Source organism: Mesocricetus auratus, unplaced genomic scaffold (assembly GCF_017639785.1).
Source record: "Mesocricetus auratus isolate SY011 unplaced genomic scaffold, BCM_Maur_2.0 Super-Scaffold_100714, whole genome shotgun sequence".
NCBI lineage: Eukaryota > Metazoa > Chordata > Mammalia > Rodentia > Cricetidae > Mesocricetus > Mesocricetus auratus.
In genome coordinates this window covers 451,230-477,862 of record NW_024429270.1, presented here as the reverse complement: position 1 = coordinate 477,862, position 26,633 = coordinate 451,230, and the positions used below count along the sequence as shown (strand labels likewise).

At 41.4% G+C, this 26,633-nt stretch overlaps 2 protein-coding genes across 5 annotated transcripts in view; one reads left to right on the top strand and one right to left on the bottom strand.

Moving 5' to 3' along the window:
* Positions 1-15,653, bottom strand: part of Rspry1 (ring finger and SPRY domain containing 1) — a 51,843-nt gene extending 36,190 nt beyond the window's left edge. The window contains exons 1-2 of one of the 2 annotated variants that reach the window (XM_005078612.4): positions 15,535-15,653; positions 1,623-2,124 (exon numbers count right to left, since the gene is read on the bottom strand). In XM_005078612.4, coding sequence (XP_005078669.1) covers positions 1,623-1,972 — 350 coding nt within the window. In that variant the 5' untranslated portion in view covers positions 1,973-2,124; positions 15,535-15,653. Of the gene's footprint in view, positions 1-1,622; positions 2,125-15,198 lie in introns of both variants that reach the window. The other variant, XM_013119499.3, reaches the window with a different exon arrangement.
* A 163-nt stretch (positions 15,654-15,816) lies between these two features.
* The window catches only part of Psme3ip1 (proteasome activator subunit 3 interacting protein 1), a 30,914-nt gene continuing 20,097 nt past the window's right edge, over positions 15,817-26,633 (top strand). The window contains exon 1 of one of the 3 annotated variants that reach the window (XM_021232138.2): positions 15,817-16,134. The gene's annotated coding sequence lies outside the window, so the exon portion shown is untranslated. Of the gene's footprint in view, positions 16,139-16,484; positions 16,699-26,633 lie in introns of those variants that run through there. The other 2 variants (XM_005078611.4, XM_013119450.3) reach the window with 2 other exon arrangements.

Here is a 26,633-nt window from a genome sequence, read left to right as displayed (position 1 = left end):
TATTCGTCAAGTACTCTAACCACTGGGAAATATCCCTATCCCCCAATATCATTATTCTTGGAGATTAACAAATACTTTAGTATTGTGTGGAAGACTCTAATTTAGCTCTAAGGATTTGTTTGTATACTTTAAGTGCACAGTGTTTTTTTTTCTTTATCATTTTTAAAGAACTAAACAAAACTGCTTTTATTAGTGTGACTATTAAGCGCTTAGAAATTTTCTATCAGGGCTTAAAGGAAAAAAAGCTCAAAATGACTGCTATCCTTTGAGCATTTTTTTTCTAATACAAAGCACCATATTAGACCATTTATACAAACTATACAAGAATAGTCATAATTTTGTTTTGTTTTTCAAGAGAGGGTTTCTCTGTGTATCCATGGTTGCCCTAGAACTAACTCTGTAGACCAGGCTGGTCTGGAACTCACAGAGATCCGGTTGCCTCTTCCTCCCAAGTGCTGGGATTAAAAGTGTGCACCACCATCACCCAGCACTAACTCTTTTTTTTTTAATTATTGTGTTTGTAAAAGAAAATTTACTTGTTTTTTGTGCACTGGTGTTCTGTCTGCATGTATATCTGTGTGAAGGTGCCAGATCCTCTGGAACTGGAGTCACAGACAGTTATGAGCTGCCATGTGGGTGCTGGGTACTGAACCTGGGTCCTTGAAAAGAGCAGCCAGTGCTCTTAACTGCTGAGCCATCTCTCCAGCCCCAAGAATAACAATTCTTATTAAAAAAAAAGAGTAGAAGCCAGGTGGTGGTGGAGCACGCCTTTAATCCCAGCACTTGGGAGGCAGAGGCAGGCGGATCTTTGTGAGTTCAAGACCAGCCTGGTCTACAGAGTGAGTTCCAGGATGGGCTCCAAAGCCACAGAGAAACCCTCCCTCAGAAAAACTAGAAAAAACAAACACAAACACAAACAAACAAACAAAAAGGACTAGAGAAGCACCTTGCTCAATGTCATAAAATTAGCAATGAGCTAGAATATGAATCTAGGTAGTTCATGGTCTAAAACTTGGGCACTTACTAAACAACTTTAAACTGACCTTCTTTCCAATTTGAACAACATCCTTTAATTTCACTGTCATTTAAACTGAGGTTTTGCTTTCAGACAAAGCAGGAGAAAGAGATCACAGGCCCAGGTGTTCCCTGCCGTTTCAACTTACAATTTGCCCCAATGGGTCTAACATGCTAAGTAAATAATAAAATAGGAAAGAGAGGTAAAACTCTCTTTGCACAGAAGTTGCATGCACCATACTCTTGGTAAGCTACTCATCAGCAGAACAAACCGTCAAGCACAACAATCAATCTTCAAAAAAGCATTTCCTACTTCAGCAGGTAATACAAATGCATTCCAAGGTTACTGTACTCCCTCATAAAGATGGTGTTTTCAATAAGAGTTTTCTGTACAAAACATTCAAACTTTTCCAGACAGGAGTAGATGATAGCAAGTAAAAACATCCAGCCTTATTTACTCTACCATCAAAAGAGAAATAAGTATTCTCTCTTGGCCTAGGAGCACAAGGCTTGGCAAATATATCCTAAATCAATGGAAGGAGTCCAAAAGTGATTCCTGGCAGAACACTTTCCATGACACTGGTGGTGACAGTAAGTCAGATACTTACTTATCTACAAGAGTCCGTATTACTGCCAGTGTGTCCAGCACTAACCCATCCACATTTTGTTTCTTTCTCCTTGGTTCATGAGGTCCTCGGCCTCTCCTTGGAGGCCGAACAGGGTCCCGAGGTTGGCTCCTAGTGTCAGCAGTAGGGACTGCACTGTTTTCAGCCTGTTGCTGGTGGGTGTCAACACTGTCTTCTGCTCCACTGTCATCTCGGCAGATACAGGAATTACCCATAGTAGTAGTGGCACCTGTAGTCCCCAAAAGGTGGGCTATGTGCTCCTCAAGAGTCACCAGCAGACCCTGACCAAGGCTTCTGCTTGCTAAGAACACAGCCCAACCAAAGACAATCATTTAGATAGTTTTCAATTTTCCAAGTACTGTTTTCATAATGTGGAGTTGAACTTGCATTCTATTCATTTTTAACAACTGAATACTGGTGAAGGTCCAACAGTTGATTTCCAACATTATCAACCACCAGGAATGCTGGCCATGCACTGGCAGTTCTACAAGAGAGGAAAAGAGAAAGGAAATTAACAGAAGATCTTGGCCACTCAATTACTTAAATTTTGCTTGTGTGGTTTTAAGAGCACTCAGATTACAATGAAGAATCACCTTGGTTATTTTTATAGGATCTCACCATAAAGATATCTTTGGATAACAGGACTAACAATCAACAATTCCTTTTAAATTAAAAAATAAACATGAAGCCGGGCGGTGGTGCACGCCTTCAATCCTAGCACTCGGGAGGCAGAGGCAGGCAGATCTCTGTGAGTTCGAGGCCAGGCTGGACCGACAGCCTCTAAAACAATACAGAGAAACCCTGTCTCGTAAAAAAAAAACCAAAAATAAATAAATAAATAAACATGATTGTTTTGTATGTGTGATGTGTATGAGTGTGAACAAGTGCATGCCACAGCACACATAAGGAGACCATAGGACAACATCCAGAAATCAGTTCTTTCCCACATGTGGGTCCTGGGGATAGAATCCAGGTCATTAGGCTTGTACAGAAAGTTCCTCCACCCACTAAGTCATCTCCCCAGCACCAATAATTCCTTCTTATCATTCATTAAATTTAAAGAAGACAGACTGCCAAACCATATCCTTGTAAGCCACAGGAGTTCTAATCAATGTTTAAAAACCATATATGTAGTTCTTATCTCTACAGAAATACATTTAACAAATTTGTGCAGTATTTTCAAAGGCTCCTTTTGTGATAAAAAATGAAATGTCCTTTATTAAACATGGGACAATTTATTATTTTTCAAATGAAATATGTAATTACAAATACCTGTTGTTGAAAAAGTTATGATACAAATATCATAGCTTCTATCTAATAATAAAGGTATGTTTTTTTTTCTTTATTCTTTTTTTATTTTTGGTTTTTCAAGACAGAGTTTCTCTGTCACTTTGGAGCCTGCCCTGGAACTTGCTCTGTAGATTAGGCTGGCCTTGAACTCACAGGGATCCACTCTCTGCCTGCTGAGTGTTGAGATTAAAGACGTATGTGCACCACCATCACTGGTCTGAAATGGTTTTCATACATGAAGGAAACTACACCAATTTTCAAAGGAGCATCACTTAAGAATTTACAGAACAGGGGCTGGGGAAATGGCTCAGTGGATAAGAATACTTGCTCAACAAGCATGAGGAACCAAGTTCAAATCCTCAGCACCCACTTAAAAGATTGGGAATGGCAGTATGTGCTTGTAAATATAGCATTGGGAGCCAGATCCTGGTAGATCCTAGTTCAGTAAAAAGATTCTATCCTAAGATAGTAAGACAGAGAGCAAGAGATGAAGACATTCTGCTCTCTGTCCCACAGAGGACATATGCATATTCAACACACACACACACACACACACACACACACACACACACACACACACACACACGGAGGGGGAAGAAGTTATAGAAATCATGTTTCTGTTATACAAGGAAGAAGTTTAGAAAAATGTGAATTCATGCTGAAAAGTTATGTTCCTCATGATGATTAGTCTGTTGCTACAAAGTTAGGATAAAATGTACTGATTATCTCTGCCTGGAACACCCTAAGCACTCTCTGTCAAGCACTAGACTGAGCCTAGGAGGATTAAAAACAGGGGTGGCACAGTTCCTGCACTCCATGAATCCATGGATGGCTGGTCTCGTCCACACAATGTGCTCACCATCATAAATGGTGATCTGAAAACAAAACAAAAACCCTGTGATTGGGTTCTGGAAAGAAGTCTTGGAGGTAGGAGATAGAAAAAAGGATGGTATTTAAAAGTAAAAGCGAAACAAAATAAAAACCCCCAACAACAGGCCAGGTGTGGTAGAGCATGTCTTTAACTCAGGAGGCAGAGGCTGGTGGATTGCTGAGTTTGAGGGCAGCCTCAAAATACAGAGTGAGTTCCAGGACAGCCAGGACTACACAGAGAAACTCCACCTCCATAAATAAATAAATAAATAAATTAATTAATTAATGAACAAATAAATAAATCAAAATAAGACAACAGTAACAACCCCCCCCAAAAAAAACCCAACAGAAACAAAAAAAAAGGAGATGAGAATTTTTTTTCTTTAAGGTTTGAGGGAAATTTTATTAGAGTTTAAAAGAAGGGCAGGCAACCCGTAAATCTCAGTGGCTACTTTGGGGGAAAGAATGGAGAAGGAAAAAAAAAAAAGCATGCCATTTGAATTATACCAGCATAGAGATCAGCAATGAGGTGGGGGGGGGGGTCTTTGAGAAAGAGTTAGAAAACCTAAAGCATCAGAAAAGCATACTTGGGTGCTGGCCAGCATCCAGAAGAAAGAGTCAGCAAAAAGAAGAGTTGTACCTTTCAGAAAGGTAGGTAGACTCAACATAACTTCATGCAGCCTGTAGAGAATACCCAAATAAGATGTTTATATACATACATGTACACACACACCATTTATATAGTGGTGTACATAATTATACCTAGTACCAGAGAGGAGAATGGAGGTATGGGAATAGACAGATATTATCTGCTCCCAGACTACCAGGACAGCAGAGGCTCAACCAAGTAATAGGACAGATGTTCTCAGATGTTCTTGGTTTCCCCAGTAAGGCAACCAGTAAGGCTGCCTTTAAAATTTGAAGCTTGTACTTGAAAGGATATAACTGAATATATAGAGAAGAATATGATGTTAGGACTTAGCTGGAAATAGTTTTTTTTTTTTTTTTTTTTTTTTTTGAGACAGGGTTTCTCTGTGTTGTCTTGGAGGCTGTCCTGGAACTCGCTTTGTAGACCAGGCTGGACTCAAACTCAGAGATCCACCTGCCTCTGCCTCCCGAGTGCTGGGATTAAAGGCGTGCGTCACCAACGCCCGGTGGGAAATAGGTTTTAACCTAAAACACATACTAGGCTCACAAAAAGTCAAATGACATTCCCACTACTGTGAAGTCTAGCATACAATTCCCTCTGGAGAACAGATAATCCAGAGGTTTCAGTGCTTAAAAGGACAGAGGGAAAGAAACCAGAAATAACTCTACACAGTTAAAGGGGCTTTACAAATTATGCTGATTTCTGGAAAAGACCAAGTGACATTTAAGAACACATGCTCTAATCTAGGCCTATTAGCACATGCCAGAAATTCTAGCACTCAGGAGGATCAGGCAGGAGAATTGTGATGTTTTTGTTTGTTTATTTGGTTTTTCAAGACAAGGTTTTTCTGTGTAATAGCTCCGGCTGTCCTGGAATTTGCTCTGTAGACTAGGCTGGCCTTAAGCTCACAGAGATCCTCCTGCCTCTGCCTCCCAAGTGCTAGAATTAGGGATGTGTAGCACAACGCCTGGCTAGAGACTTTTTCTTTTCTTTTCTTTTCTTTTTTTTTTTTCGAGACAGGGTTTTTCTCTGTGGCTTTGGAGGCTGTCCTGGAACTCACTTTTGTAAACCAGGCTGGTCTTGAACTCACAGAGATCTGCCTGCTTCTGCCTCCTGAGTGGGAGTGCTGGGACTATGCACCACCACCGCCCAGCTGAGGCTTTTTCTTAACAGAAAGCTATAATAACCAGCTGTGATGTAGGTGGTAAAAGCCATGAAATTTTATATACAAAGAAAAAACTAGAGCAGTCATCTTTAAAGAATTTATGAACTGGCCATATTCTTTAGATTTATAGTCATGGCGCATACATATACAAAGTATAAACTCCTTCTGATTCATTCAGAACTACAAATGCACAGCTTCTTATTTAGAAATGGGAGCGACCCATGACATGTTTTCATTCCAAGGAAGCTGTGACTACTGGTTATTTGGGTCATAAGGCTAAAACAATTACACTTCAAACAACTTTGTTTTCTCTCTAAAGAAAAGAGGCATTATGTGTTCCACTTGCCAGGGACCACTGTTTCAAGACAGTACCCCCAGCTACAACCTTTGCACAGGAGGCCACCTACAGCACAAGCACAGTGCATGGACATCACAGTCAGACAGACCTGGGTACAAGTCCCAGCTCTGCTCTATTCACTGGCTTGCACTCTAATGAATCTGACCATGAAACACTTTACAAAAGGAAAATCAGTAACAATTCTTACCTCATACTAACTCCAAAGAGTCAAGAATCCACATTTCTAGGATGTGGCCCAAGCCTGTGACTATTTAAAAGCTCCCTGGGTAATTTTGATGGCAGCCAAGTCTGGAAATCACTACTAGTACCTGGCACAGAAACTGGCACCTACTGAATGAATTATGGGACAAAATGAATAGAATGGTGATTCTTGTGAGGACAAATATGACAGTATTCCTTCCAGAAAAGATGACAGCCAAGATAGCCTTAGAAAATTGTCATATTTACAAAATTGTTGGGGTAGGGGTGGGCTCCAATCTGCATGTATGAAAATTTCATAATGAAACACTTTAATTAGTGAAAACAGTAAAAATAGATCCATATAGTATTTTCCATCAGATCTACCCTGTGAAGAATCATAAAGAAAGTAGATGTCCTGTTTTTGGGTACTATTATCCAGAGTTTGAGAAGATTAAAGATTATATAAAGCAATACACTTTTAACACCTATAAACTTCAACATTATCTTTTCACCATTAGCTCATGAAGTCCATTTCAAGACCAAACATAAACATAAACAAGAACAAAGCCCTGGTCATTATATCTGGGCCTGGGGAAATCCTCAACTGAGTCAAAGAGAATTCTTATCACTGAATATCAATGATTAGTATCTTTTTCTTACCATCTTAATGACAATTTAAACGATTAACCATTTTATACCATTTTGCTGCAAGATGATAATTATAAACATTTGCAAAAACATCTTTGAATAAGGCATTTTTATTACATTTGCACATTTAAAGTTTTCAAAATTCCTGAGAGGGGAAAAAAGAAAACAACAAGCTCAGTAGATCTTAGTAAATTTCATGCTAAATCAGTGAGGTTCTGGAACTCACTGCGTTTCACCGTCAGTAAGAAACATAAGCCTCTACCCTCAAAGCCAACTCACCACTGAGGTTTTGGCCAGCTGGTCTAACCCTCTCTAGCAAATGGTCCAGGAATTAGTGATTCATGTCTTCAAAAATTTGCTTGCATTTAGTTATTAAGCACATGATAGAAAGAACTTCCTTTTCCAATGCTGTCAAGAATGGAGAAGCTGGTTAAATGAATGATCATAAGGATAGAAAACAGGTTACTGGATCCAAAATGCCAACTGATGTGATCTTTACCTCATCAATCCAAAAAAGTGTTACAAGATACAGGATGTTTTCTAGACCTTCACCCCTCAAGGCTAAACCAAACAGCATGAAAGGCCATGTTATATACTGCTTCAGTGATTTTCTCATTAGAAAATGCTTTTGGATTTTCTCTCAATATAGTGTCTCAAGAAATGGCTTCTAGCAACATCTCTTATTGTCCTCAGCCAACATTTTATCATGAACACTTTCAAGTATACAGCAAAGATGAACTAATTCACTGAAAACAGTATCTATATACTTGCCACTTAGTCTGCCATTAACATTTTGTACTTGCTTTATCACAAATTTGTCCATCACTGTACCCATCATCAAGCCATCTACATTTTAAAAATGTGTGAAGTAAACCGCATGCTTTAGAACACCCCCAATAATTCAGCATACCTATCACTAGTTAGACCTCAATGTTTTTAGAAGCTAAATTTAAATGTATCGTGCAACCCTCAAGTATTTACATGCTGAGTTTTGTTGAACCCATGTATCTGTGTCTTCAAACCCTATCAAGATAGGTACATTTCCAGCAGAGCCCTTGCAGTAACCACAGAGGAAGAAAAGAAAAATACAGGATACATTACAGAGAAGTAAGTTTTTCTTTGAAAATATTTTGTAGGATACCCAAAGAGCATAATTTCTTTTTTTTTTTTTTTTTTTTTTTTTTTGGTTTTTCGAGACAGGGTTTCTCTGTATTGTTTTGGAGGCTGTCCTGGAACTCACTCTGTAGACCAGGCTGGCCTCGAACTCACAGAGATCCGCCTGCCGAGTGCTGGGATTAAAGGCGTGCACCACCACCGCCCGGCGCATAATTTCTTTAATTATTGAGGTTAGATGGAGAAAACAAAGTAACAAGACTGATTGGTTAGTACTACAGAAAGATAAATGCAGATTTATTTTGAGAGCACACATGCCAGTTGAAATACAAAATACCTGAACTTTGTGTTTATGGGTGTCTGTGCCAGAGGAGGTCAGAAGGAAGATCCCTCAGAACTGGAGTTCCAGATGGCCATGAGCCACTATAGGTTCTGGGATTTGAACCCATGTCCTCTGAAAGAGCAACCAATGCTCTTAATCACTGAGCTCTATCCACAGACCTCCTGAAAATTTTTAATAAATTTTAAAGCACTGTTATTTTGTTGGAGGAGAAAAGGGAAAGTCTGAAATAGCCCTCTATCTCCATGGGTCCTGAATCCATAGGTTTCACTAACTATAGATAAAAGATACTTAGAAAAAAAATTAGATTTCTTTTCTATGGCTGTGATGAAAAAGACCCCAACAAAAGCAAACTGGGGGAGAAAAAGATGTCTTTCAGCTCACCGTTCCAGACTAGAGTCCATTATTATAAAGACATCACAGAGACAGGAGCTTGAGGGAACTGATCCACCATATCAATAACCAGGAACACAGAGCAGAGAATGCATGAATGCAGTCAGCTCACCCCCCAAGAACAGGGAATGGTGCCACCAACTTTTAGGCTGGATATTCCCACATAAATTAACATAATAAAGTCACTACCTCACAGTCATGACCACTGGCCTACTTGATCTGAGCAATTCCTCACTGACACTGGAGTGGATCTAGGTTGTGTCAAATTGATAAGTAAAACTAACAATAAAATGTGCTAAACATGCCGGGCAGTGGTGGTGCATGCCTTTAATCCCAGCACTTGGGAGGCAGAGGCAGGCAGATCTCTGTGAGTTCGAGGCCGGGCTGGACGACAGCCTCCAAAACAATACAGAGAAACCCTGTCTCGTAAAACCAAAAAAAAAAAAAAGAAAAAGAAAAAGAAAAAAAAGTGCTAAACATGGACAGGTTGTTCTTGGGTTATTATTCCCTACACAATATGCTATTAACGACTATTTATAAATTACTAGGCATTGTAAGTAATGTAGAAATGGCTTAAAGTGCAAAGGAGGATGCATGTAGGTTATATGCAAACATCATACCATCTTATATAAGTTGAGCATTTGTAAATTTTGTTATCCACAGGAGGCCTAGGGAGCCAATCTCCCATGAATATCAAGAGCTGCAGATTGGATTTGGTTGGAATTTCACTTTACACCTAAAGTGAATGGCAGCCTTGATAATTATTTTTATGTCACTCAAATGTCCAAAACTATGTCAGCAGTAGTGCTGATGAACACTTGAGGCATAGGTTATACAGGGGACTATTATCCCACAGACTGTAACCTTCAAGTGACTGGGACAAGTACAAGCTGATTCCCCTCCTGTTGCTGAGGGTGGTGTAAGAAAGGACTTTTTTTTTTTTTTTTTAAAGAAAATCAGGTCATATTTCTGGCTGGATTGAAGGAGTACCTGGAAAATTTTCACTTAAAACATTTAAATTTTCTAATCCAATGGCAGTAACATATGGAGTCAAAAACTTATGTAAGAAGGTGAGACTATAGCAGAAGGAATGATAGAATAGATCCTGACCTGACCCATCATAAAGGAGAAAAGACAAAACCTTTTAGCACTTAAAACATGAGTTAAAAAATAAAACTGGCTGGGTGTAGTAGCACATGCCTTTAGTCCTAGAATTTAGGAGGCCAAGTCAGACCTCTGAGTTCAAGGTCCAGTTTAGTCTAAAGAGAGAGTTCCTGGTCAGCCAGGGCTACAAAGAGAAACCCTGTCTCAGAAAAAGGAAAAAAAAAAAAAAAAGATAAAACAACAACAAACTGTGACCGGGAAGGTGGCTGAATGCAGAGGGTGCTTGTTGTGGAAGTATAAGGACTGGAATGTGGATCCTGAAGACCACATAAAAGCTGGGCAAGCATGGCAGACCACCCACAATCAACCCCAGCACTTGGGAGGCAGAAGGATCCATACAGCAAGCTGCCTAGCTAGATTAGCTGAACAGATTCACTCTGGGTCCAGCCAGAGACCCTGCCTTAAGTGATTAAGGGAAACAGTCAACCTCTGGTTTCCACATCCATGTGCAAACACACATGGGGATGCATAACACACACATATATACACAGGCAAAAAAAAAATTTAAGTAAATAATAAAAATAAAATTTAGGCCTTGATTAGAGCAAGGAATTTTCAAAAGTGAATAATAGAAAAACAAACAGAAAATAGCCTTCAATTAAGTTGTAAATATGAAAAAAAAATCTGCCTTATATGCAAAAAGGAAATTCCAAGTAAGAACTGAGGTAAGCACTAATGATGGCTGCAGAAGAGGGGAAAAAAGCAAATGCAATATTCTTGATTGCTTGAAGATTTCATCTCACAAGACCCAATAACAGGAAGTACGCTGCTACATCATCCAAATACACATAAGATTTAAGGAAAATAATTTTTCTTTTGAAAAAACTCTATGCTATTAAGAAAAGTAAACAAATATGGTAAGTGGCACAAACGGCAAAATTTTCCTTAATAATATGTTTAAAATGATGTCTAAAGCACCTGATTGTACACACAATTGTATGCCCATCAGATCTAATAGGTAGAATCATAAATGCCTAGGTGAATTTATTCTAAAATCTGTAAAATATTTAAAAAACAGAATATTTACAAAATGTTTAAAGCTTTAATATATATCAGGTACTAAACAAAGATGAAAAAAATGTCCTCTTGGCAAAAGGAGCTGGGGTTAGGGATGAGGGACAGCTATAGCCAATACACTTAACTCCCTAACAAAGCCTATGGATAAAACATGAGGGCCACTAGGAGACTTCGGCCCTACCAGTTTTCTAGTTGAAAAAGAACTGGATCCCACTGAAGTATCTCTGCATGGGCAAGTTCTTAGAAGACTATAAATTAGCACTAGCCACTTAGTACAACACACTCTCAAATTTTCACAGCACAGACCAGTGAGATGGCCCCACACAAGCCTGATCACCTGAAATCCTGGAATCCATGTAAGAATGGAAAGGAAACAAAGTTGTTCTCTTCCACACACATATGCACACACAGACAACAAAAATAAATTTCTAAAAATTCAGAAATTTAAAAACCACATAGTGAAAGGTTAACAGAATTTACAAATTAAACTGATAAAGCTAAGACTAGAAAGTTAAATGAAAACAACAACAAAGACCAGAAATCCAAAATAAGACAATATGGATGTTTTACACCAAATTAAACCACTGTAGGAATCCATATTCTGTTAGTGATAGGTGAGAAGTTTTTCATTGGTGCCAACTGTCACAGGACAGACTACCTGAGGAAAAAGGTACTAGAGACTATGATAAATTCTCCTGGAAAAAAAATCTTGCATGTTCATGTTTACATGTGATTAGAGGCATATGTGCCACAGAATATATGTGGAGGTCAAGGACCACCTCAGACATTGGCCCTTCCTTCCTATTTTGTTGAGGCAGTCTCTTGTTTTGTCATGAACACCAGGCTTGCCAGCTTTTGGAAATCTTGCCAATTCTGCCTCCTGTCTCCATGTAAGAACACTGGGATTATTCATTCACTCCATGGCTTTGCATGGGTTATGGAGACTTGAACTCAGGTCCTCAAGCTTCTATGGCAAATGTGTTTGCCTACTGAATCATCTCCCCAGTCCAACTGCAGTAAATTCTAATTGCTTCAGTCTGAGGTTACAAATACAATATTTTAGCAAGCCTTAAAAATTGACTTGGAAAGTTATTAATATGTAGTTCATAGGCATTTGTAACTATGAACAATGATGAAGCAATAAGAACTAAATAAAGGAGATGTATTTCCCATGAGGAAGGGTGGAGTAAGAGTCATATTTTGAGAATACTGCATTCAGTGAACAAAGGAGAGGAAACTTAATTCTTTAGGAGGGAGAAGTAAGAAAAACCCAACTCTGAAACATAAACTACAGAGTAATAATACACTTGCTGAGTAGGAAATTTTAAACCTTCTAATTGAAGTGTACAGGACCTATGGTATTATGCCTGGATACTATCATTTCAAGCAGGAGGCAAGATGCATGCTGAGGTCTGTCCTTACCAAACTCTGGGAGTACATCAACTTCTTGCTATTCAAATATTTTCTAGTTCCCAAAAGCTCACACAAAAAAGGCAGGTGAGCAGGGTCTGGAGGGGTGGCTCAGCAGCAGAGCACACACTGCTCTTGCAGAAGACCCAGAACCCATGCTGTGCAGCTTACCAGTGCCTGTAACTCCAGCTCCAGGAAGAAAATACTGACTCTTTTGCCCCACTAAAAGTTGTAAAAGTTTCCTAAGGGCTGTGGCCCAGGTTTTGGCATTCACTACTTCCTGACTATTCAGTTTTCCAGTTTTAAAATTTGAATAGCAGAAAAAAAATTCATCCAACTCAATAGCAGATGCCTTAAAAATGCCAAAAGCTAGAAGAAGAAAGAAGAAAGGAGGAGGGGGGAGGGGAAAAAAGAAGAATGAGGAGGAGGAAGAGGAGGAGGAAGAAGATGAGGAGGAGGAGGGGGGAAGAGAAAGAGGAGGAGGAGGAGAAGGAGGAGAAGAAGAAAGAGAAGGAGAAAGAGGAGAAGGAGAAGGAGGAGGAGGAGAAGAAGAAGGAGGAGGAGAAGGAGGAGGAGGAAGAGGAGGAGGAGGGGAGGGGAAGGGGAAGGGGAAGGAGAAGGAGGAAGAGGAGAAGGAGGAGGAGGAGGAGGAGGAGGAGGAGAAGAAGAAGAAGAAGAAGAAGAAGAAGAAGAAGAAGAAGAAGAAGAAGAAGAAGACGACGACAATGGTTGAAATTGATTACTGATTCAGTTGGTCATTTGTGGTGCCTGCCTACTTCCCTCTTACACTTAGAATCTCATGGTGAATATTAAGTTTTACTTTACAAGGATCTAACCTGAAAATACAGAAAAATTCCCATTTAATGGTTTGTAATAGAGATCACCATCTTCAAGAATTTCTATAAGGGCTGGAGAGATGGCTCTGTGGTTAAGAGCACCCAAGTTCTGTTACTAGCACCGACAAGGCTCACAACTGCCTAACACTCCAGCTCCAGTGGATCGATACATCTAGCTCCAGAGGCACCTGCATACATGTACCATATTTCCCTTCCACACACATATAATTAAAAATAATAAAAATAAAATCTTTTTAAAATTTGCTTATCAATTTTTAAAAGAAAGAATTCCTAATAATTTTTTAAAGCTACACAGATTTTAGAATATCAAAGAAAGTCTTATTCTAAAACCTTCAAGGTGATTCTCCATCATAAACAGTGACCTCACTGGATATGGGGGTGCACATCTTTAATCCCAGCACTCTGGAGGCAGAGCCAGGTGATCTCTGTGAGCTCTAGGGCAGCCAGGGTTACATAAGGAGACCTTGTCTCAAAAATAAACAAACAAATAAGTAAATCCCTAAAATTTTGGGACACCAGCCCTAACAAAACAGCTCTAATAAGCACCACTAAGCAAAGACTAATGAGGTGTCACACATTGACATATGTTCTTTTTTAAAATAACTTATTTAACTTTATTTTATGTGCATTGGTGTGAAGGTATCAGATCCCCTGGAACTGGAGTTTCAGACAGTTGTGAGCTGCCATGTGGGTGCTGGGAATTGAACCCAGGTCCTCTGGAAGAGCAGCCAGTGCTCTTAACTGCTGAGCCATCTCTCCAGCCTTGACATAGGTTCTTGTATTATTATTGTAACCTCATAATAACAGGGATCTACAAGGCAAGTTATCACTCTAAGAAATGCAAATTCAGCAGAAAATGAAAAATCAAAAGAAGTGCCTTGTAATCTATATTCTGGGGGTACCATAAGGCAGAATTATGGATGGAAAAACGTAGGCTTATTTACAAATTACAACTGAGGGAGACAGCATAGTGTTCACTACCTGCAACCATCCAAACGCCAGGAGTACATACAAGAAACAGGCCGACAACATTGAGAACACATTTTCTGAAGAAAAATTTCCTGAAGCAAATGCTAACTCCTACCAGTACCATTAGAAGTTGAAAGTAAATTAAAACTCGGCAAACAAAAAAACTGGAAACCTCTTCATGTCAAGGAAGCAGGGTTTGAAATCAGAGTTTATATCGTAACATCACCTAAGAAGCTGTAACCCTTGAAGCACTCGGTAAGGCGTGGTTCTCAGAGGGCTATAGGTAATCAACACCTGTATTTATGCTAATCTCTTACACCAACTGTTTTACAGATCAGAAAACACTATTTCTCAACAGCAATCCACTACACTACCTTATTTTCACACACCGCATTGATTATGCTGTTAAGACACTTCAACCAAGGACAAGCAGACGGTAAGTTAGGGGCCTGGGAGACTTCAGGACGCTCCTCGGGCAATAACAGACACTGCCAACTTTTCAAAGTTCAAAGTACAACACTCCAGGAGACGCAGCCTCACTCAGACACCCACATAATACGGAATCTAAGTGTTTCAGCCCGGCAGCTCTACCTAGGTCTCCTGTAAGAACAGAGAAAGCGAGGCAGACAGCAGACAGGAAGTAATGCCAAATTTGGAGGCTCGCAGGGGGTGCTGGTGGGACGACTCCCGCGTCCCACTCTGGCGCAGAGCCCAGTCGTCTAGGACACCTGGTCAATCTCCAGAGAGAGGGAAGAACCCTGGCTATTCCCGTTTCCGCTTACTATCCCGAACTCGGGCTTTCCAATGGGAAGAGCTGCCCAGAAATCTTCCCTGCCCAGGGTTTTACCCAATTTTTAGCTCAGGCCTCCAGAGTAGGAGAATCCGCTAGGTCTGGCTCCCGCCTCCAGCCTCTCTCTACGGCACAGGACTCTCCACAGCCTCTCTCCACCCCAAGGCACCACCAGACCTCCCCAAGGGGAAGTCTGCTTCCCACCGAAACGCAAACTCGCTAGAAGGACGCCCCCCACTCCCGCCGCCGCCCACGGCGTGCGCCCCTCGACCCCTTCCGCTCCGAGCAGCCAGAACCAGCGATCCTCCACAGCGGGAGCCGCCCCAGGGGGTACCTGCCTCTCACCTGGGCCCGGTTAGCCGCAGTCTCCTCGGAAGGGTGACCCCAGGACCTCCTCCAGTCAAGATTTCCCACAGGGGAACACCCTCTTCCAGGAACCGCTTCAGGCGCCTCCAGCGCGGGCCTCGGAGGAGAACGTTCCGGCTGCTTCCCAGGCTCTGCCCAGCGCCGCCCTCTCCCAGACTCCTGCTCGGAGCCGGCCGCGGCCCCAGTCCGGTCTCTCCGACCCGGGCTCTAGCGGTTGTTCCCTTCCCTCATAGACGTCCCTAGCCCGTAGGCTCCCTCCCGGGCCACGTCCCCAAGGGGCTTCCCAGAGCAGCGAGGTTGGGCTGTGGCACTGACTTTCACTAGTTACCGGGCCCACCGGAGGGAGGGGACGGCGACAGCGGCGCGACTCCTTTGTGACAGGTCCAAGAGAGCGGTAAAGATGGACGCGAGGACAAGGCACTGCCATTACGCGCAGGGCCCACCCCCGCTTCGCACCGCCCGGGCCCTCCCTCAGTCCCCTAGGAAACGCCCCTTCCTCGGGGGCGAGCCCTCTCTCTCCAGCAGCCAATCATAGCGCAGAGCCTGGGTCACGTGATCCCGCGGTTCTGCCCGCCACCTTGGAATGAACTGGCCAGTCCCCTCGCCGAAGGGTGAATGGCCCAATCAGATCCCTCCATCCGGTGTTGGAGCACCGGATTTCCACGAGGCGCTCCGGGAGGGAGGCAGCTGTTGATTGGGCCGTGCTGCCGGAAGCGGGGTGGGAATTTGTTGTGGCGGTGAGGAACAGGAAGCCCCGAAGGGTCAAAAGGAATACAAAAGCAAAGTCTGGTTGCTTGCTTGAAGCCGTTGTTCTTTCTGTCTTTCCTGTCTATGTTTTTAAGAGCGAGTGGCCTTGGCGGCGGCGGTTTGACTTAGGCGCCGCGGAGGTGAGGGCGGCTCGCCTCCCGCGCTCTGGTAGGTGAGTGCGGCCTGGGTCCGCGTCTGCAGGCGAAACCAGGCTTCTTCTTGGCCGAGGCGTGGGTGAACTACGGCCGGAGTTAGGGTTGGGGCCCAGGCTTGTCTCCAGTCCGCGTCCTTGCCCGTGCCCGGTGTCCTGAGTCGCCTGGGCTGGGAGTTTGTGGTGGCCACCCCGAGCCTCCGGAGCCGCGGGAGCCTGCGGGACCGCGTGTGGGTCTCGGTGGGAGGTTCCGACCCCTTCTTGCTCGCCAGAACTGTCGGGCCTCTTGCTGCTTTCAGCACTTTTCTGCTAGCTGGAACCATCCGGGCCTCAAGTAAGCAGCCGCCTCTGTTCCACTCGGAAGAGCACCACGCTCCTGAGAAAACGTGGCGTGCCCGATTGAGACTCGTTGAACCCCAGAGTGTAATTGCGGGATGGGAAGCACTGCGTACCGTGTCCCAGTCGCTGCGCCCCGCTCGTTCTCCTCTAAGAGGAAACACAGCGATGTAACCCAGTAAGACTGATAGTTGAGATGTCTTATTTGAGAGTTGGTGCCTCTTGGAGTCTCAATCCACGTAGAAGTAAGTGCTTCTTAGAGGAAAACCAGGTTTTAAAATTCAGAGCTTGTACTTCACCCCTTAGGTAGTCTGACTGGTTAAGTCTAGAGTGGGACCACAAAGGCTGATATGAACCTGTCGTTTAGGATTTACGGAGACTTCTTGTGTGTAAACCTGTGAGACAGGTTTTATTGGTTAAGTTATTTGATTTATTAATGTGGCCCCAGAGACACCGTAAAATGATTTGGACAAGCTCAGCCTAGTGATCCTGAAATCCTAGGTCCATGGAGGCTGGGGAGGGTTGGGGGTCAGTTGGAGACTGGTCTGGCCTACACAGCAAGACTCTGTCAGAAAACAAAGCAGGATAAACAAAAGTGGTCTGGAGGGTGCTGCTTCTGAAATATTTGAAAGGAATCTGTAGAGCTCTCTGATACAAGGAATTGGGTTTTAAAAAAAAAGGCTGCTTGTGTATTTTGATTAGATCCTAAGATAAGCTGTGAATATCTTAAGGGCTGGAAAGTAAGATGGCTCAGTTACCTTTTGAAGTTGAAGTCTTAAATGCATTTAAGAGGAAAAGCTGGTTTTTAAAAAATGAAGAGTTATGTGAAGACCTTTTACCTGGTTGTCACCGTCCAAGGGTCTGAACGTCTGCTTAGAGGCAATCTTCTGCTTCAGAAATTGAAAGTCATCCATATTTTGACAGTGAAGTAATTTAACAGCATGGTTCAACTGTAAGTTTGGTTACAGTGTAATATGCCTTTAGGGCAGCAAGCTTAAGCGATTTTAGTATGTTCACATTTTTGACATACTTATCTTTATTTTTTGTTTTAAAGATTTATTATGTATACAGTGTTCTGTTTACATGTATCTCTGCAGGCCAGAAGAGGGCACCAGATCTCGTTACAGATGGTTGTGAGCCACCATGTGGTTGCAGGGAGTTGAACTCAGGACCCCTGGAGGACCAGCTAGTGTTCTTAACTACTGAGCCATCTCTCTAGTCCCTTTCCTTCATTCTTTTAAATATGACCACTTTCTCCCAGAAGTGCTTTGAAGCGTGTTGTGACTTTGTTTTGCGTTTTCAGGTATAATGCTTCAAACTTTGAGTTGTTTTCTTTCAATTGTCTTGGTATTTAACCTTTTTGATTGTTGTTTTTAGATGGTCTTGTAGCCAGGCTGGCCTTGGATTTGATATGTACAGAAAAATAACCTTGGGCCCCTGTTTTTTTGTTATGTTTTTTTCTGTTGAGTGTTGAAATTATAGGATGTGTGCTACTACATTTGTCAATGTTAAGTAGTCCTTTGACCTTGAAATAGTGATTTATTCTGTAAAGTTAGAGTCACTTATATTTGCCATATTGCTTCTTCGAGACTGTTTCTTTACTGACTTCCATAGACATTTTCACCCTATATCCCCATTAGGCTGTTTTTGTTTGTTTGCTTGCTTTTACTCTTTTTTTGAGACAGGATATTGCTTTGTGGCCCAGACTGGCCTAGAACTCAAGATCTTTCTGCCTCATTCTCCTTCCAGATTGGATAGTTTCTTCATTAATTCTCTTCAATTCCTACATTGTTATTAAATGCATCTTTTTCGTTTCTTTGTTTTTATTTTTTGAAACAGGGTCTCCCTATTTAGTCCAGGCTATCCTGGAACTGGTTAAATAAATCAAGCTGGCCAGGAACTCATAGAGATCCACCTGCCTTTGCCTCCCCAGTGCTGGGAATGAATGAGTGTACCACTCTGCCCCTCTTAAACACAGACATCTTAAATTCAGTTATGGTAGTTTTTAGTTCCTGAAGTTTTTGTCTTCTTTTGTCACTTTAAAGAAAATTTCATATTTTTTGCTGTTAATTTCAAGGCTTGATTTTTATTTTGAACATTGTAAGCTTATTTGTTGTGTGATCCATGTATTTACTGTCCATGGATCTGTTTCTCCTGTCATCTCCCTTTCCTTTCAAGGTAGGGAAGTATTTATCAACACACCCTGTGAGCAGCTTTGACAGTTCCCTCATCATAACACTACTATAGTGAATCTTTGTGGTCAGAGAAATCCTCAGATTGAAAGAAATCTACTTCAATCTTGGGTTTAATTTCTGGTTTTCACCTTCTAGATTTTATCCAAAGGCTTTGCCATCTTTTTGGCTTTTTGATTTAACTATTAGTTTACTTTTGCTTGTGGTATGTTTGATGTGTACGTATGTGTAGATTTATACACCACATTGCATGTAGTATCAGAAAACAACTGGGTATTGATCCTCCTACCTTTATTTTCATTCTAAGATTTATTTTAGGGGTGTGTGTGTGTAGGTATGTGTGTGTGTTTTATTCTAAGGTTTATTTTAGTTGTGTGTGTGTATTCTAAGGTTTATTTTAGGTGTGTGTGTGTGTATCCTGTGTATATAGGTGCATGAGGAAGCCAGAAGAGGGCACCAGACCCCTGGTGCTCGAGTTACAGCAATCCTGAGCCTGTACTGTGCCTGGAACTGAACTCATCCTGTGGAAAATCAGCACGCACTCTTTAACCGCTGAGCATCTCTCCTCACCTCGACTTTTCATCTTGTTTGAGACAGGGGCTCTAGTTGAATAACATCACATTTGTCTAGCTAGCTGCCCACAGCTTCTGGGGATTGTCCTGTCTCTGCCTCCTGTATCCAGGAGGGAACACTTCAAACTGAGATTTTCACGATTACTTGGCAAACATTTTATTCATTGTTCCATCTTTCAACCTTTATTATTATTATTATTATTATTATTATTACTGTTATTATTATTTTTATTACATTTCCAGTTTTTTAAGCATAAAAGTAGAGTACAGGTTATAATATTTAGTCCATCTTCTCTGGAGATGAAAGCCTCTTGCCCCTTGATTCTCATATTGGAATGTGAAGTTTGTGATTTACTATAAGTGAAGGTAATATTTCTGCATAAAATGTCCAATATTTTCATTATTCAGTGTCACAGCAGCTATAAGAATTAGGCTTCCCTGCCTGGTGCCTTGTACTAGTCTGCCTGCAAGAATTTAGTGTTTAAGCTGGGTGTGGTGATCCACACCTTGATCCCAGCACTCAGGAGCCAGAGGCAGGCGGATCTACAGAGCAAGTTACAGGACAGCAAGGACTACCCAGAGAAACCCTATCTCAAAAACATGAAAAGGGTGGGTGGGTACTTAGTGCTTAGCTCCTCCTCCTATAGCATTAACTGTGTCCTACTTTGCCTTACGTTCTGTGTGCCACGTCGTTACACTATTGCATTGACTATATGCTCCTATTTAGTACCTAGCACTGTGCCTTGAGATTTGCCTAAAAAACAAACAAACAAACAAAAAGCCAGATCTGGCTTGGGTGGGAAGTGGTGGGCCTTTATTTAGAGGTAGGGGATCCCTGAGTTTGAAGCCACTCTGGTCTGTTTATCAAGTTCCAGGCCAGCCAAGGTTACATAATGAGATTCTGTTTTAAAAAACCAAAACAACTCAAACTCACTGAGTTCTGCCTGTCTCTGCATTCCGAGTGCTGGGATTAAAGGTGTGCCCAGCTAAACTCTTAAAAGCTGGCTTGGTTAGCCTTTTGCCACTAGTATCACACAGGCCAATTCTTTTTTTCAGTTTGATTGTAGTGTTAAGGATGGGTGTGCAGAAGATGGGGTAGGATCTGGTGTGTAGGTTGGGTCTAAAGGCAACCCAGATGCCAAAGTTGTTTAGAAAAAAGCTACACTTGAACATTTCTCAGAAAGACACCATGTTGAAGACTAATGCTGAAAAATTTTAATATAGTTGTGTCTTCTTCCTAGTTTGGGGTGGGGTGGGGGCTGGGGCTGTAGTGACAGGATCAAAAGATACTGCTGGTTTTGATCCCCTGAGTTCTAGATAAGTAGTTGCTTTGCATTCACTTGTTACAGTATGTAGCAAAATACAAGTAAAATTAGAATCACACACAGTGAGGGGATTGTTTGTATTCTCAGAGTTCGAGTGTGAAATAGAGAGCTGAACACCAGCTAAAGGAGTAAATATTTAAATTAGTTTTCCTTTTCCCTTTAGTGTAAGGAGATGAATTAGATGTATATAAGAAGAGATTTCGACCTTGTACTGTGGAAAAGTGTGTGTGTGTGTGTGTGTGTGTGTGTGTGTGTGTGTGTGTGTAAATACATTAAATATTTGACATAGAAGTGTATGTTTGCATGTTTCTTTGATGCTTCAAAATTTGAAAACTGCCCTTTAAAATACACATCTTAAATTTAGATTAAAATGCTTCTGCTGTAATCTCATTTTGATTCATTAGATCTCTTGCTACTGTAATTATCATTTTTATAAGTTTCAATGTTAGAAGATTGACGTTATTTTGCCCATTGATTACTTTATCTGGTAATAAGTATTAGCAGAGTTCTTTGTTAAGTAATTGTCATTCTCTGAAGAAGTTTTACAAAAAGGAAAAGTTGGCTTGATCTAAATTACTGTTGCTTGGTAGAAGTGTCTTCTGACCAGAGAGTAGTCTTTTCTTTTCGGAAGTTTAGTTGGGCTATCTAGCAGGTAATTTGCTCTTAGTTCCAGCTTGTATTTTTCTTTTTTTTTTTAAGATTTATTTATTTATTTGTTATGTATACAGTGTTCTGTCTGCATGTAATGCATGCAGGGCAGAAGAGGGCATCATTACAGATGGTTGTGAGTCACCATGTGGTTGCTGGGAATTGAACTCAGGACCTCTGGAAGAGCAGTCAGTGCTTTTAACCTCTGAGCCATCTCTCCAGCCCCCCATCTTGTATTTTTCTTTAAAAAAAAGAGTCTAGGGATGTGTGTGCGTACACACAGCTACTTGCCACGCCCTTGCTCATACCCTCATACTCATCTGTCTATGAACATGAAGGGTAAATGAGGGTGCTGGGTGTAGTCTATTGCTCTGTTGTCTATTTCTTTGTGACAGAGTCTCTCTCTGAACCTGGAACTTACGTTTTTGAAGTTTGGTTGCAAGCTAGCAAGTCTCAACTAGTTTCTTGTCTCCACCCTGCCAGAGCTTGGGTTATAGAAGTATGCCTGACATGCGGCTTGTTACTTGAAAGATGGGATTCAAACTGTGACTGCACAGCAAATGCCCTCAACCACTGCGTCATCTCTCCATCTTCTGTATGTTTTAAAGTACAGGAAGACGTACATCTTAGGGTAAAGATACTGAAAAGCAGTCAACTGACCAAAAAAATGGGTTGGCTTATTTTTGTTACACTAAATAAACTCATAGAACACAGAAATCTGTTTCCCTGAGTATATGTCTACATGTAGGGTCTAATTTTGGATGTAAACTTAGTCTGCAAATTCAACTGCATATGAAAACAAATCTCATTAACTTGCATCATGGCACTCGTTAAGTAGACTTAATTTTTCAATTCTAGGGTAGCAATTTCTTTGTAAGTTGTATATTTTAGAATTTACAGAATGTGCAATTTAAGACACCACGTATTTTGTCTCCCCAGCCTGGAAATTAAATACAGTCTCCGGTAGAAACACAGTAATGCAGTGTATAACAGTTACTCTGCCTTGAAACAGCCTTGTTTTTTGGCTGTTAAACAAATCTCTAGGCCGTGGCTGTTTTTGGAGACAGAAGTCTCACTATATAACAAACCAGGTTGGCCTCAAACATTTCAATCCTCTAAACTTTTTAGAATTTAAACAAAGTGACTTTGGTTTTCTACAAAATCCGTAGGAAGAACATTGAGTATTTCTTTTAAAAATATGTTGGGCTGGGTATGTAGTTCAGCGGTAGTGCGCTTGCCTAGCTTGTAAGTTGCTCTAGGTTTGATCAGCACTGGGGGAGAAAATATTTGGTTTCATAGTTGAACTTCAGGACCCTGGGTAAGTAAAGGAAAGTTGACCTTATTTAATCTCCCTTTCTCCCTCCCTCCCCCTAGCCCCTCTTTCTCTCCTGCCTCCCTCCTTCCTCCTCTCTCCTCTCTCCTCATTGAGACAGTCTCACTGGATAGCCTTGACTGTTCTAGAACTCAAGAATTCATCATGTAGACAAGGCAAACGTGGAACTCACAGAGATCCTTGTGCCTCTGCCTCTGCCTCCTGAATGCATCTGGCAATAAAGGTGTGTGCCACCACACCTGGTTTATTTAGTCTTCCTAAAATTGAACCAGGAAGGTTCAACAAAATAAACCTTCCAATAAATCCTTTGTGTTCCTATGTTGATCTTGATAGTTAGATCTCCATAACCTTGGGCTCTTGTCTGCTTGTTTTTATTGTTATTTATTTTAGCAAACAAAAGGGGGGTATAATTTGTGAAAAATTGGCTAAGCAATAGGAATTAGAAGTCAGTGCAGTCTAAATCCCTAAATTCTGTGGTTCAGAAGAGGGTTAGTACATTGTAGGTACTGCAGAATAAACAGCTAGTGTGGACTCTGAAGAACAATGTCCATTTCTCAATGCAAGTTTTTTTTATTATAAAAACTTTAAATATTGTTGATTAGTTGTGTGTGGGTGGGGGAAGAAGTGTGTGTGAGTGTAAGGGTGCAGGTGCCATCGAACACATGTGGAAGTCAGAGGACAGCTCCAGGAGTTCGGTTCTTTTTCCCCTGAATTCTAAAAATCAAGCTCAGGTGGTCAGGCTTGCACAGCAAGCTCTTTCACCCACTAAACCATCTCGGTGGGGGTCCAATACAAGTGTTTTTAATCAGTTGCAGTGGTTCTCAACCTTCCTAATGCTGCAGCCCTTTAATGCAGTTCCTCGACAGGTGGTGGTGGCAGCGGCTCACACCTTTAATCCCAGCACTTGGGAGGCAGAGGCAGGTGGATCTCTGAGTTTGGGGCTAGCCTGATCTACAAAGTGAGTTCTAGGACAGCCAAGGTTATACAGAGAAACCCTGTCTTGAAACACACACACATTTTTCCCCCTCATGTTCTGGTGATCCCCCAACCATAAAATTATTTTTGTTATTTACTTTATAACTGTAGTTTTGCTACTGTTATGAATTGTAATTAAATATTTTTGGAGACAGTAGTTTGCCAAAGGAGTCATAACCCACAAATTGAGAACCACTGAGTAAAAGGAAAATAGCAAGAATTGTTTTTTGAAAGATGATTTCAATTGTATAACAAAGAAAGTTATTTCAATATTGGTTCTGTGTTTCCTGTTGCCCAAAGTTGACTGATATTTGAACAAAATTCCTTGAGACACTCAAACTGCAGTAAGCCCTTGAGTAATTGCCACTGTTGCCTAACGTAACATTGAGCAGTATTTGAGAATATTCAGTGAATGCATTTTTCTCTGCTCAGCCTCTTTAGTTCCTCCTAGTGGTTTTTTTCAGTAAATATTTATTATACACCTGACATGCTCCTCACTGTGCTGATAGGCAGTGTGGGTGAAAAGCTGTTGGAACATTCAGCAGTGGTAAAGCATAGCCAATGAGTGATATCTTGAGTTTTAAATGTATATAATAGGAACACAGGAAAGAAATCTGCTTCCACTACTCTAGGACACAGAAGCTTCTTAGAGATCTGGATCTTCATTCTGAGTCTTGCACAGAGAAGTTCACATGAGGTTTAAAGATGAAGCAAGGTAGAGGCAACAACCTGGACAAGGCCTGCAGAGATGAGACAGGTTGTGAGATGTCCACTGTGGCTCTGCAGTGCCAGATGTGGAAGGGTTATTGGAAATTAAGTCAGGAAGATGAGGGAGGCAAGACAGTTGAGGGATCACACAGTGAAAATGGACTTTACTCTCACAAGTGTTTTTCCACTATTTGTGGCAATGTCATTTAATATTTTGATTTTCGTGTGTGTGTGGGGGGTGGTGGTGATGATAAACTGGCATTGTAAGTGAACAGTAACAGGGAGGTTTATCCTTTAGAAGGACCATTAGATTGATAATGGGAAGAATGAATTGAAAGGAGGCTATAATAGAAACTATCTATGGAATACTTGTAAAGTAGTCCATAAAAGATGGAACCCTGAAAAGGGATTAGAAAGAAAGGGCCCATCTCCCACAAAAAGAATAGATTAAGAATAGGTTGTTGTGAGGGGGAAAACAGAACTAGGTGGCAGGTGGGATATAAAGGTATAAAGAATGAAAAAGAATCATTCAAGACTGAGCCTAGGAAACCACCCATCCATATGTGTGTTCTGCAATACCTAATCTGCCTGAACTATTCACTTTAGTGGCTTATTGTATACCATATTATCCAGTTTAAGTGCAAGATTATTGACCTTATTTTATGACTGATTTCTTTTCATTCTTGCTTTCACACATTTCTCTCACTACTATACCCTGCCTAGGTGGTAGCAGGAAGCCTTTCAAAGCATCTTGAGATGCCAAAGACTGTGCCAAGTGCTCTGCATGAATTGTCCTGTTTTCCCACACAAAGACTTCATGTTGTACAGTGCTGTCTTGATCATCCTTGGTGTGTGTGACCTGTGGATAAGGACATCAAGGCTCAGAGGAATTAAGTTACTTGCCTAGTGTCATACCAAGTTCTTACCCTGGTAGAACCAAGTTTTGAAGTTATTTCTCTTGCTGTCAGAGTCCATGGTCTTTATTAAAGTGGCAAGAACACAACAGAAGGTGCTTGCTGTTGATTGGTTGAAATTGAGCATATTATATTGAAAACTGTCTAAAATTAAACTAGCTTGCCTTGCATTATTATTTATTTTGAAACCTGGAACTTAAGATCTTTCTGCTTCAGCCTCCCTAGTGCTGGGATTACATGTTTGAGCTACTACACTCATGGTTGTAGTTACTGACTGAGAAAGAAGATTATAATCTTTGAAAGATCTGAATACTTTTTGGAGAAGAAATATTCTGAATATTATACAGAATACACAGAATTTGGCTATTCATTCATTATTGCTTTTTAAAATATGTGTCTTTGTACACACACTCATATGCAGAATCCAGAGAACAGTTTGCAGGAGTTCATTTTTCCTTCTACTATATGGTTCCTGGGAATTGAACTCAGGTCATCAGATTTGGCAGCAGACACATTTACTCTCTGAGGAATTTGGCTGGCCTGGTTTTTGAGGTATGTCTAAGATGGTGTCCTAAGATGGCCTTGAACTCTTGATCCTCCTGTATCTGCCTCAAGTGCTGGGATTACCGGCATATATGTGCCATCAGACCAGGCAAGTTCACTGCTTGGAAACGCATTTCTGTCCACCTTGTAGGATTAAAATACTGGATGTTTGCCTTGGAAAAGTAGCAAGTTAAAAGGAGAGTAGGAGTTACCTTTCTATAATTGAAGCACTGTCCTGTTGGAAAAGATTCATCTTGATGGATTAGATTTGTGTGTGAAATTCTTAGAACAGACTTCAGAGCAAGAACTGTAAGGTTGAGAGGGAGTTGGCTGCGTGGAAAGGGCATGCAGTGGCTCATCTTGAAGGTCTAAAATAGGAATTGTTGCTTCTCTCCTTGTGTGTGATGGATTCTGATGCCAGGTGGAGGCTGTAAGGACCTGTCCTGTTGTGAGTTATTCACTATGAACAGGAATAGGGGACGGAAAGACACTGCGGCCTGGGAAGTGAGAGCTACAGCAGACGATAGAAAGGGGGCAGCAGGGAGGAGCGAGGGTCCAGCCTGACTCCCATTCGCCAGACCCTTCTTAGCTCACACACTCTGCTGTTGGCTCTTGTTTTCCTAAGAGATTGCTCTGAAGAGCTTGAGGAAATGTGCAGAATCACAGAGACAGGGCAGTCCTGCTTGTGTCCTAGCATCTGGCTGGAGGCATTGGGTGCTGCTACATCAGAAAAGGCCGCAGTGTGGGGCCAGGTGGGGGTAAAAGCGTTCCTCAGCTGACCTAGTTTTCTTTCTAGTAATTTCCACAATTCTCATGTCTTAAGTTGAACTAAACCTCCAACAGTAGGATTCAAGCTGAGATAATTTATCCTGTTTTGAATGTTTGGGTTTATTGCCCAGATTCCATTTTTGATCTTTACTAAACAAAAACATTGCCTTCTCAGCACTCAAATTTGATAGAGAAAAAATAG